Genomic DNA, 9,495 nt, shown 5'->3' on the forward strand with positions numbered 1-9,495 from the left:
CGACATGAGGACACCCCGACATGGGGACACCCTGACACAGGGACAGCCCAACATGGGGACACCCCGACATGGGGACACCCCGACATAGGGACACCCCATCGTGGGGACACCTCAGTGTGGGGACACCCCAGTGCAGGGACATCCCACTGCAAGGATATCCCGACACAGGGATATCCTTACATGGGGACACCCCAGTGCGGGGACTCCCTGGCATGGGGACACCCTGGCATGGGGACATCGYGACACGGGGACACCCTGACACRGGGACACCCYRRCACGGGGACACCCCATCACGGGGCCACCCCACCATGTGGACGCCGCGGTGCCCACCTGGAAGATGCTGTACATGAGGACGGTGAGCGGGCGGTTGCCCGAGTACTCGGCAATCTTGAACACGTCCAGGCCCCACTTGTTCGTGTCCTCCAGCTCCTAGGGGCCCAAAGGCACYGGGTCGGTGGTGGCAGCCGGCGCGYGGGGACRCCGCGGTGCCACCGGCGCTCACCTTGGCCAGCAGCGCCTCGTGGGCCGTGCGGACGCCGAAGCGGGGCACGGCGGCGGCGGCGGCGAGGCTGGAGCCGTGYGCCAGCTTCCTCACGCCGCTGATCTGCGACATGGGCCGCTTCCTGTCCCTGTCCTTGGGCAGCGCCGCGGGGATCTCCACCTCATGCTGCTTGTCTGCGCGGCGCCGCGAGCGGGCGGTGAGCGCGGCGCCGTGCCGGGGACCCCCGCACCTGGCCCGTGACGTCAGCCGGCGCTAAGGATGCCATGGCAACGGGAGGAACGTGGTGCTGTCCCTCGGCCCCGGCGTGCGGGGACCCGGCTGCTGCGGCCCCCCGCGGGATGGGCCCCCCGAGTGTCGTGTTCCCAAGGGGTGGCAAAGTCTGGGGGTGGCRATGCCAGCGCCGGTGCTGGCTGGTGGCCCTTGCAGCAGCGTGCACAGGCGTGCACAAGGATGCAGGAGCATGCACACGTGAGTACAAGCTTGCAGAAGTGAGCACAAGGATGCACAAGTGAGCACAGGCATGCACAAGGATKCAGAAGTGAATGCAAACATGCAGAAGCATGCAGAAGTGAGCACAAGCATGGAAAAGCGAGTGCAAGCATGCACAAGTGAGCAAAAGCATTTACAAGCATGCAAAAGCAAGCACAGGCATGCAGAAGCATGCACAAGTGAGCACAGACATGGAAAAGTGAGTGCAAGCATGCACAAGTGAGCAAAAGCATGCAAAAGCAAGCAGAAGCATGCAGAAGCATGCAGAAGCAAGCACAAACATGCACCTGCATGCACCAGCATGCACCAAAGCACTCCAGCATTCACCCCCATTGCGGAATGTAGCGCATGCCGAAGGCCTTTGCACCGCCAAAGTCCCCAAGCCCACGCAAGAGCCCCCAGCCCCGCTCCGTGTCCCGGACGTGCGCGGCGCCGGCGCGCTCACCCAGGAAGGTCCTGGAGATGTACTCGGACACCTGGTTCCCTGAGCGGCTCGTCTCCGAGAGGTGCGACAGCTCCCGGTTCAGCATCCGCTTGAACTGCACGGGCGACGGTGGCTCCGTCACCCGCGGCCCCGGCGCGGCCGCTCGCCCCTCGGAGCATCACCCCGAGGCGCCCACCTCGCCCCCGCGGGCGCAATCACCTTGTTGGAGGCCATCTCGCTGACCGAGTGCCTGGTCTGCAGCGTCTGCAGCTGCTCCAGGCACCAGTCGAGCTCCTCCAGCGTCTCCAGCGAGAGCTTCTGGGCGGCATCGTCTGCGGAGGGCGACGGCGGCCGCCTCGGCAAGCGCTCGGCCCGGCCGCGCGCCCCGGAGCGCCCGGCGGCGCCGCCGGCTCCCCGCGCCAGCCGGGCTCGCGGGCACAGGCTGCAAAGCGCCGCTGCGAGCGCCCGGCTGCAGGCCGAGCATCCCCGCGTGCTCCGGGGCATCCAGCCCCGCGTCCGGGGCTGGGAAGCGGGAGCCGGCCGGGCCGGAGCAGCCGGCTMCCACGGGGACCCCGCCGCTCGCACCCGCGCTTTTATTAATGGAAGCTTTGACGTCAAGGGGAGACTCTCCGCAGCGGGAAGGGAGCCGGAGAAAACCCGTCATGGATCCCTGGGGGCAAAGAGGCCCCGGTGGCCACCCCGCCGGCTTGTCCCTTGGCACCRGGGCCGTGGCGTGGGGACGGCATCGGGGCGGGGGACACTCACCGGACAGGGTGGCCTTGCTCGCCGCGGTCAGGCTGCTGCTGCTGGAAGCTCTCCTGCAAAACACGGCGCCGCTGAGCGCTGCGGGGAACCCTGCCACCCGCCGCGTCCCCGCCGCGTCCGCAGCGCTCACTTGGAGGAGCCGGGGCGCTCGTGCGGGCGCGAGAGCAGCGCCACGTTGCTGCGCACCGTGCGCAGGCTGGCCAGCACCTGCGGGGCCGAGAGCGCCGCTGCTGCGGCCGCGCTGCGGGCGCCCACGCGCGCCCCGCCGGCGCCCGCCGCCCCGCGCTACCTGTGCGAAGGGCGTCACGATGAGGTCCTCGCCGTGCCTGCGGGCGCGAGGGCGGCGTCAGCGGGGTGGGCACCCCGCCGTGGGAGGGATGGGGATTCGGGGGGGGCGTGCGGGGGGGCTCACAGGTCGCTGGCGATGGAGGAGTTGCGGGACATGGCCTTTGGGGACAGGTCGTAGTCGCTGTCGGAGCGGTAGAGGAAGGACTCGCGGCGCTGGCCGTGCGCGAAGGTGCCCTGCAGCACCAGCCCYGAGGCCGGGCCGGCCTGCGGCTCCAGCGCCGCCCTGCCCGCCRGGCCATTGTCCAGGTCGAAGCTGTGCGGGGAGAGGGGACAGGGCTGGGAACGGCTCTGGGATCCGGGATTCTGCCTCAGGAATCCGGGATTCTGCCCCAGGAGTCCGAGATCCTTCCTCAAGAGTCTGGAATCCTGCTGTAGGAGCCTAGGATCCTGCCCCAGAGATCCAGGATCCTGTCCCAGGAGTCTGGGATCCTGCCCTGGGGGTCTGGCACCTGCTCCAGGGAGCCGGGACCCACTGTCCACCCAGGAGTCCGGCACGGGGCTGCTGAGACCCGACACAGCTCAATGCACAGATGCGAGCACCGCTGAGACCAGGCACAGCTCGACACACAGGTACAAGCACTGCTGAGACCTGCCAGAGCTCGACACACAGGTGCCAGCGCCACTGACACTGGGCACAGCTCAACACATAGGTGCCGGCATCCCCTGGGAATCTCCCGGAGCCGGAGCCCAGGCAGCGCCCCCCTGCCAGGCCTGCGCGGTGTCACTGGGGATGTGCCCGCAAGGGACCCCCTGCATCCCGATGCCACCTGCCCGTGACACCCAGGAGCATCCCGAGCTCCCGCTCTCTTCCCCTCCCATCAACATCCCGGCTTCCCGGCATCTCCGCGCTCCGGAATACTTCCCCTTCTCCCCCTTGCAGCCCCCGTGCCCCCGGTTGGGCCTGTCCCGGTACCCACCCGGTGCAGGAGTGCCGGCGGCGCAGCACGTGGCCCTCGGTGCCCCGCTTCATGGCACCGTCCCCGCCGGGCGCAGCGCGACTGGCACCGGCACCACCGTGCCCGTCACCGCGTCACGGCCCGGCCCCGCCGCCGCCGCGGGCACAAAGCCCCATTGTGGCTCCCGCCGGCCYGGCGCTCAATTACGGGTCTGTTCCCCCCGGCCCGGTGCCACCCCAGGCCCCTTCGGCTGCCGCTGCCCCCCCGGAGGCTCCTTGCAGGATTAAAGCGGTGCCAACAGCGACGCTCCCGGCACGGGGGGTCTCCCCATCCCTCCATCCGTGCCAGGCGGCCCCGTGCTCCCGTCCCTGCGGGCTGGCTGTGCAAGGTGTCCCCAGCGGTCACCACTGCCACCCAGGCCGCGTCACGGGGGACGGTGACGTTGCCGTCCCCGGGCCCCCATTGCCCCCAGCCACGGCCTGGCTGCAACGCGGGTGGGCAGCAAGCGCTGAGGCCATCCCTGTGACGAAGGCGCCCGTCCTCAGCCCGTGTCCCCGCCGCTTACCCCGCCACGGTGAAGCGGCGCCGCGGGCGCCCGTTGCGGCTCATGAGGAGCCTCCGCAGGGCAGTGACGGGGCGGGGGGGGGCAGCGTGGCGCCCGCTGCACTGGGGGCCCCGGCGTCCGGCGGGGGGGGCCGCGCCAGGCCGGCACGGGAAGCGCCTCGTGATTCCCGGGAAACTTTCCATTCCCGCCCTCCTCCCCCCTCCCTACTCTGTGCCTGGGAAATTGAACAACTGTCCGGCCTGGCCCAACACGGAGCTGAGCCTGGATGTGCTGCGGAGAGGGGGACACGGCTGGACGAGGCACGTGGCACCGCGTTGGCCGGCAAGGACAGGGACGTGTTGGAGAAGGGACATGGGGACAGGCCCCCAAATGTCCCCTCCGGGAGCGGCCCGGGCGAGCGGGGCAGCCGCAGGGACAAGGAACCGGGACGGGTGTCGCGGGGAGCCCTGGCCGTGGGAGCCGGGCGCCCGGCCCGGCCCCGTGTCCTTCCAATGCAACCAGATCCCTGCCGTTCCCTCCGGCTGCAAAAATAACCCGCGGCTGGCGGGGGCCCAGGCGTCCGGGTCACTGCCAAGGCTGGGGGTGGGGGGGGGGAGCTCCGGGGTCTCCCCCAAGGCCGGTGGGAGCAGCGGGATGGGGGGGGGCTGCAGTAGGTGCTCTCCATGCTCTGCCAAGTGACCCTGGACACCCACAGCCCGGAGCACAGGGGCAGGGACGATGGGGACATTGGCACGTGGGGCCCTTGGGGACACCGGTGCCGAAGGCCAGGCCGTCCCTGGCAGCTGCGTGGCAGCCAGGACCCCCCGGGGGGCAGCACAGTCTGTCCCCGGGCCCCCCATGGGGACATGTGTGGTGACCACTGGTGACACAGGAGCCGGGACACAGTGTGGCCCTGTCATCCCTCACACCAGGCCAGGACGGTCCCGGGGGGAGGAACGAGCAGCCTAAAAACACCAGCGGGCGGTGGCGAGGCCGGAGGCCCCGTGCCCGGCACGAGGGGGCTCTGGGGACGGGCSCCAAGGGGCCCTCGCAGGTCCCACCAGTGTCCCCTGCCAGTGGCACCGACCCCCAAGTCCCCACGGGCCCCGAGCTGGGGGCACCGCAAGGGTGGGAGCCCAGAGCAAGGGCCCCCCCCCGGCGAGTCACCCCCGGCCCTCCGGTCCCGGTCCCGGTGCCGTGGCCGCAGCCCGGGGGCCGCTCGGGGGCGGCGCGGAGCCCGCGCGGGGCCGCTGTCCGCCCGCCGGTGCTGAACGGGCCGGTGCCGAACGGGCCGGTGCCGAACGAACGGGCCGGTGCTGGAGGTGCCGCCGCGCTTACCGGGCCGGCTCGGACTCCTCGCCGCTGCTCGTGCCGCTCTCCTCGATGGTGAAGACGACGCGGGCGCCGTCGGGGTCGGGGCCGCGCGCGGGCTCTGCGGGGCGGCCGCTCGGCGGCGGCGCCAAGGGGCTCCCGGAGAGGCGGCGGCGGCGGCGTCGCGGCCGCGCTGCGGGCACAGCGCGCCGCCTGAGCCCGGTACCGGCCGGAGCTCTCCAGGGTGCTGTGCGGCCGCGCTCCGCTCCGCCCCGGCGCGGCGGCGGCTGCCCCGGCCACGGGCACCGGGAGAGGCGCTTGGAGAGAACCGAGGAACCGAACCGGGAGAACCGGGTCCCTCCCCGGGAGCGGCCGCGAAGCCGGGACCGCACAGACCTCCCCCTCATCCCCCCAAACCGGATCCGCGACCCCCGCTGCAAACGGCCCCTTCCGTCGGGGAGCGACCCCCGTTCCGCGCGCTCCTACCGGGAGCCGGTAGCGAACGGGAGCCCCCTGGCGGGCTCGGGGCCTCCCTGCAGCCCGGGGGGACACCGCGGCGGGGGGAGACCCGGGACCCCCCCGCTCCCGAGCGGGGACCCGGTAGGGACCGCGGAGCCTCCGCGGGGGCCGCGCGAGGTCGGAGGGCCGGGGAGGGGGAACACGGGGGTCCTGGGGGCKGCTGAGCCCCCTCCCAGCCCCCCCAACCGCGCGCAGTGGAAAAACCCCCCAGCACCGTCGTGCTTACGCAGAGCCTAATAATAATTAACCACCCATTAGGAGGATAATTAACTGCCGCTGCTCTGCCGTCACTGCGGTTACTGYTGCCCTCAGGCGCGAGGGTCCCCGGGCCCTCCTCGGCGCCCCGGTGTGTTCCCCTTAACCAGGGGAGCCCCCACATGAAGTGACCGCGATGGGGACCAGGACGGGACCGGGACGGGGGTCACGCTCACCTCAGCGCTCAGGACGGGCAGCGCCGTCCGGCTCCGTCGCATGGTGCTGCCTGCGGCCGGGCGCCTGCGGGACACTCGGCTCAGCCCCGGTGGGTGCRGGCGACGCTGCCACCCACCCCCTGCGCCCCCGCGCGCTGCCCGGAGCCCCCCGGGACACCCCTTTGTGTCCTGTTGCGTCGGTGGCTGCGGGTCTGGCTGGGTGTCTGTGTCTCCTGGCGCATTTCTCTCCCGCTGCTGATTTACGGGCGCTGGGGCTGCTGCTGGGCCGCCCAGCGCCCCCCCTCGCCCCCATCCTTGGGTTTCCTGCCCGGGGAATCCGTGCTGGGGGAGTGGAGCCGCGTGGGAGCCCCCAGGCCCGGGAATATGAGGATGGGCTTGGGGACGGGACCCGCTTCCCCAGGCTGGAGCATCCGCCAGGCCACAGACCCCCCCCGGCCCCTTGTTAATGATCGACCCGAGGCCCCTGCTACCCACACACTGSGGGGCTCGTGGTCCCCCCAGCTCAGGCAGCCCCTGCAGCCGCTCCAGGAGCCTTTTCCAGCCCTTCCCAGCCTGGAACCCGCCCCGTTTCCCATGCCGAGCCCCTGGGTGCTCCCAAAGGAGCAGCAGCAGCAGCTCAGGGCAGCGCAGGCTGCACAGCCAGGGCGGGGGCCAGTCCCGTAGCAGSTGGGGGCCCCATCTCCCCCCTAAAATGTCCCCCCGCAGCCCCCAACCGCGGTCCCCGGCCCGGCCGCCCCCGTTACCGGCAGCCGGTCGGCGGCGCCTGCAGCGAGTGCAGCGGAGCAGAAGGAAGGCGACGTGCGTGCCGGCCCGCGCGCCCGCCCTGCGCCGCTGCCGCCGCTGCTCCGCACCGGGCGCCCCCCCGGCTGCCACCGCCTTCGACCCCGCGCTGGGGGCCGGTGGAGGCGGAGASGGAGAGGAGAGGGGCTGCAGGGGGAGATGCTGGGGGTGCTCCAGCCACCCCGGGGCTCCTGGACCCAGGAGGGAGCAGGAACCTGGGGAGGGGGATCCTGGGCATGGCGGGGTCCGGGAAGGCTGGGGAGGGGGGAGGTCCTGGACATGAGGTGGCCCAGGAAGGCTGGGGGGGTCGGGCAGGAGAGGGGGATGCAAGAGGCTCGGAAAACGGAGAATCTTCCCATGCAGCAGCAACTTTATTGCCCGTCCGGCGCATCCGCAGCACATGTGGGTGCCTGGGAGCCACCAGGTCACCTGGGCGGGTGGTGGGCGATGGGGGACCCTTCCGTCACCTTCCCCTGCGGAGCAGAGAGCGGAGGGGTGAAGGGAGCACCCCAGGGACACGGTCCCAAGGGCCACCCCCCCGGCAGCGCCTGCCACGCACCAGGGGCACCTCGTCGAGGCGCTGGAAACGGGGCCGCCCGCGGCGCCAGYGCCGCACGAGCAGCACGGCCGCCGCCGCCACCAGCGCCGCCACCAAGAGGCTGATGACGACGGCCAGGCCGCCCCTGGCCCCGGCGGGGGGACGCGCTGCGGAGGCGGAGGTGACACGGTGGCCGTCGCCACACGGGCCCCCGCGCCGGTTGGGGCCGCGCGCGGCCGCGCTCAGCGGGGAGCAGCGGTTCTGCGCCCCGGTGCACGAGTGCCGCGACGTCCCCTACCTGCGGTGGCCACGGTGGCCGCGTGCGACGGGGGAGCTGGAAGAGCAAGGAGGAGCGTTAACACGGGGGGGCCCTGGAGACCTGMACCCCGTGATACCCAGCTCGGGGACGGAGCCCTGGGTGCTGCCCCACATGGGTCCYGGCCCCGCTCTCACCCGAGCTGCCCCTCGGGGCGGCCGCGGGGCTCTCGGGGCCGGGGCTCACGGCTGGTGGCCGAGAATGGGCAGCGGGAGGGGACTCCAGGTGCTCGGGAGGAGATGGAGGTGACGCTGGGGGTGAGATGGATGGAGGCACCGGGGGCGTCTTGGCGGGAGACGATGCTGTGGACGAGATGGACGGAGCCACCAGGGATGTCTTGGGTGCAGGTGATGCTGTGGACGAGATGGACGGAGCCACCAGGGACGTCTTGGGTGGAGATGATTCTCTGGACAGGACGGATGGGGCCACCGAGGATGTCTTGGTGTGAGATAATGCTGTGGACGAGATAGATGGAGGTACCAGGGATGTCTTGTCGGGAGATGATGTTCTAGATGAGATGGATGGAGGTACCGGGGATGTGTTGGGTGCAGATGACGCTGTGGGCAGGACAGATGGAGGTACCGGGGATGTCTTGTCGGGAGATGATGCTCTAGATGAGATGGATGGAGGTACCGGGGATGTCTTGGGTGCAGATGACGCTGTGGACAGGATGGATGGAGGCTGCGTGGCCTCCCCGTGTGGATAGGATGCCTTGGCCAAGCCGTGTGGCGGGGACGCCGACGTCAAGCTGGAGAGAGGCTCCATCCTAGATGGAGAGGACGCCGAGGACAAGCCCGATGGAGGCACCGAGGACACATTAGCGGATCCTGGAGAGAGGGGCAGAGAAGCCCCTTGAAGCTYATGCAAGGGAAAGGCCCCTGGAGTGACCGCCTGCACCGGGACAGGCCACGGCCACCACCGAGGGGCTGCAGCGTCTCCCARAGCGGGAGACCCGGGACCCTCCGGCCGGGAGAAGAGGCGGCTCCAGGAATCTGCTCCCTGGGGACATTCCTGGGGCAGCGCAGCAGGAACGCGCCGGCTGCTGGGACACCCCGCGCCCCGGAGGAGGCCCCGCGCGAGGTGCCACCAGCGCCAATAACGCCCTTCTCCACCCAAATCCTGTTTGCAGGACGGTGGCCAGCGCAGCCCAGCCCAGCGCGGAGTGGAGCCAAAGGGCCCTGGCGACCGGCCAGCGCCCGGCACAGCCAACAGGATCCCCCCGGAGCCAGGCGGGGGACATTCCCGTCCAACGCTCCGTCACGGCGAGGGTTTCCTTGGCCTCCCCGAAGGTTTCCTTGGCCTCCCCGTGGGCGCAGACTTTGTCCTCCTGCTCCCCTCCCTGGTCGCYGACATGGGAGGCTCCTTGCTGTGGATCCGGCCTCCTCCATGAGCCCATTCCCGATCCCTAACGCGGCCTCTCCATTGAGGCTGAGCCGGGGAAGCGGCGGCTGCATCAAGCGGTGGCTGCAGGGGCAGCGCCAGGAGCATCCTGTGTCCCCGGGGAGGCGCAGGGTCCTCGGTGGCACCGGGCGCTGCTCCGGAGCTCATCCCGGAGCCAGGAGCCGCCCTGGCTCATCCCGGAGCCAGGAGCTGCTCCGCGGCCGGGGCTTTTAAGTGGGAGCCCGTGCGGCT

At 71.3% G+C, this 9,495-nt stretch overlaps 1 protein-coding gene across 1 annotated transcript in view; it reads right to left on the reverse strand.

Moving 5' to 3' along the window:
- PDE4C (phosphodiesterase 4C) overlaps positions 1-9,259 on the reverse strand; it is an 11,224-nt gene extending 1,965 nt beyond the window's left edge. The window contains exons 1-14 of the mRNA XM_026035180.1: positions 9,115-9,259; positions 8,001-8,690; positions 7,846-7,881; positions 7,569-7,714; positions 7,439-7,482; positions 5,307-5,435; positions 2,593-2,781; positions 2,470-2,506; positions 2,311-2,387; positions 2,175-2,215; positions 1,635-1,747; positions 1,437-1,530; positions 503-675; positions 331-429 (exon numbers count right to left, since the gene is read on the reverse strand). Coding sequence (XP_025890965.1) covers positions 331-429; positions 503-675; positions 1,437-1,530; positions 1,635-1,747; positions 2,175-2,215; positions 2,311-2,387; positions 2,470-2,506; positions 2,593-2,781; positions 5,307-5,435; positions 7,439-7,482; positions 7,569-7,714; positions 7,846-7,881; positions 8,001-8,690; positions 9,115-9,259 — 2,013 coding nt within the window. The remainder of the gene's footprint in view (positions 1-330; positions 430-502; positions 676-1,436; positions 1,531-1,634; positions 1,748-2,174; positions 2,216-2,310; positions 2,388-2,469; positions 2,507-2,592; positions 2,782-5,306; positions 5,436-7,438; positions 7,483-7,568; positions 7,715-7,845; positions 7,882-8,000; positions 8,691-9,114) is intronic.
- Positions 9,260-9,495: the final 236 nt, after the last annotated feature.

This window comes from Nothoprocta perdicaria, unplaced genomic scaffold (genome assembly GCF_003342845.1).
Source record: "Nothoprocta perdicaria isolate Ctin4 unplaced genomic scaffold, notPer1 scaffold_157, whole genome shotgun sequence".
Classification (NCBI taxonomy): Eukaryota; Metazoa; Chordata; class Aves; order Tinamiformes; family Tinamidae; genus Nothoprocta; species Nothoprocta perdicaria.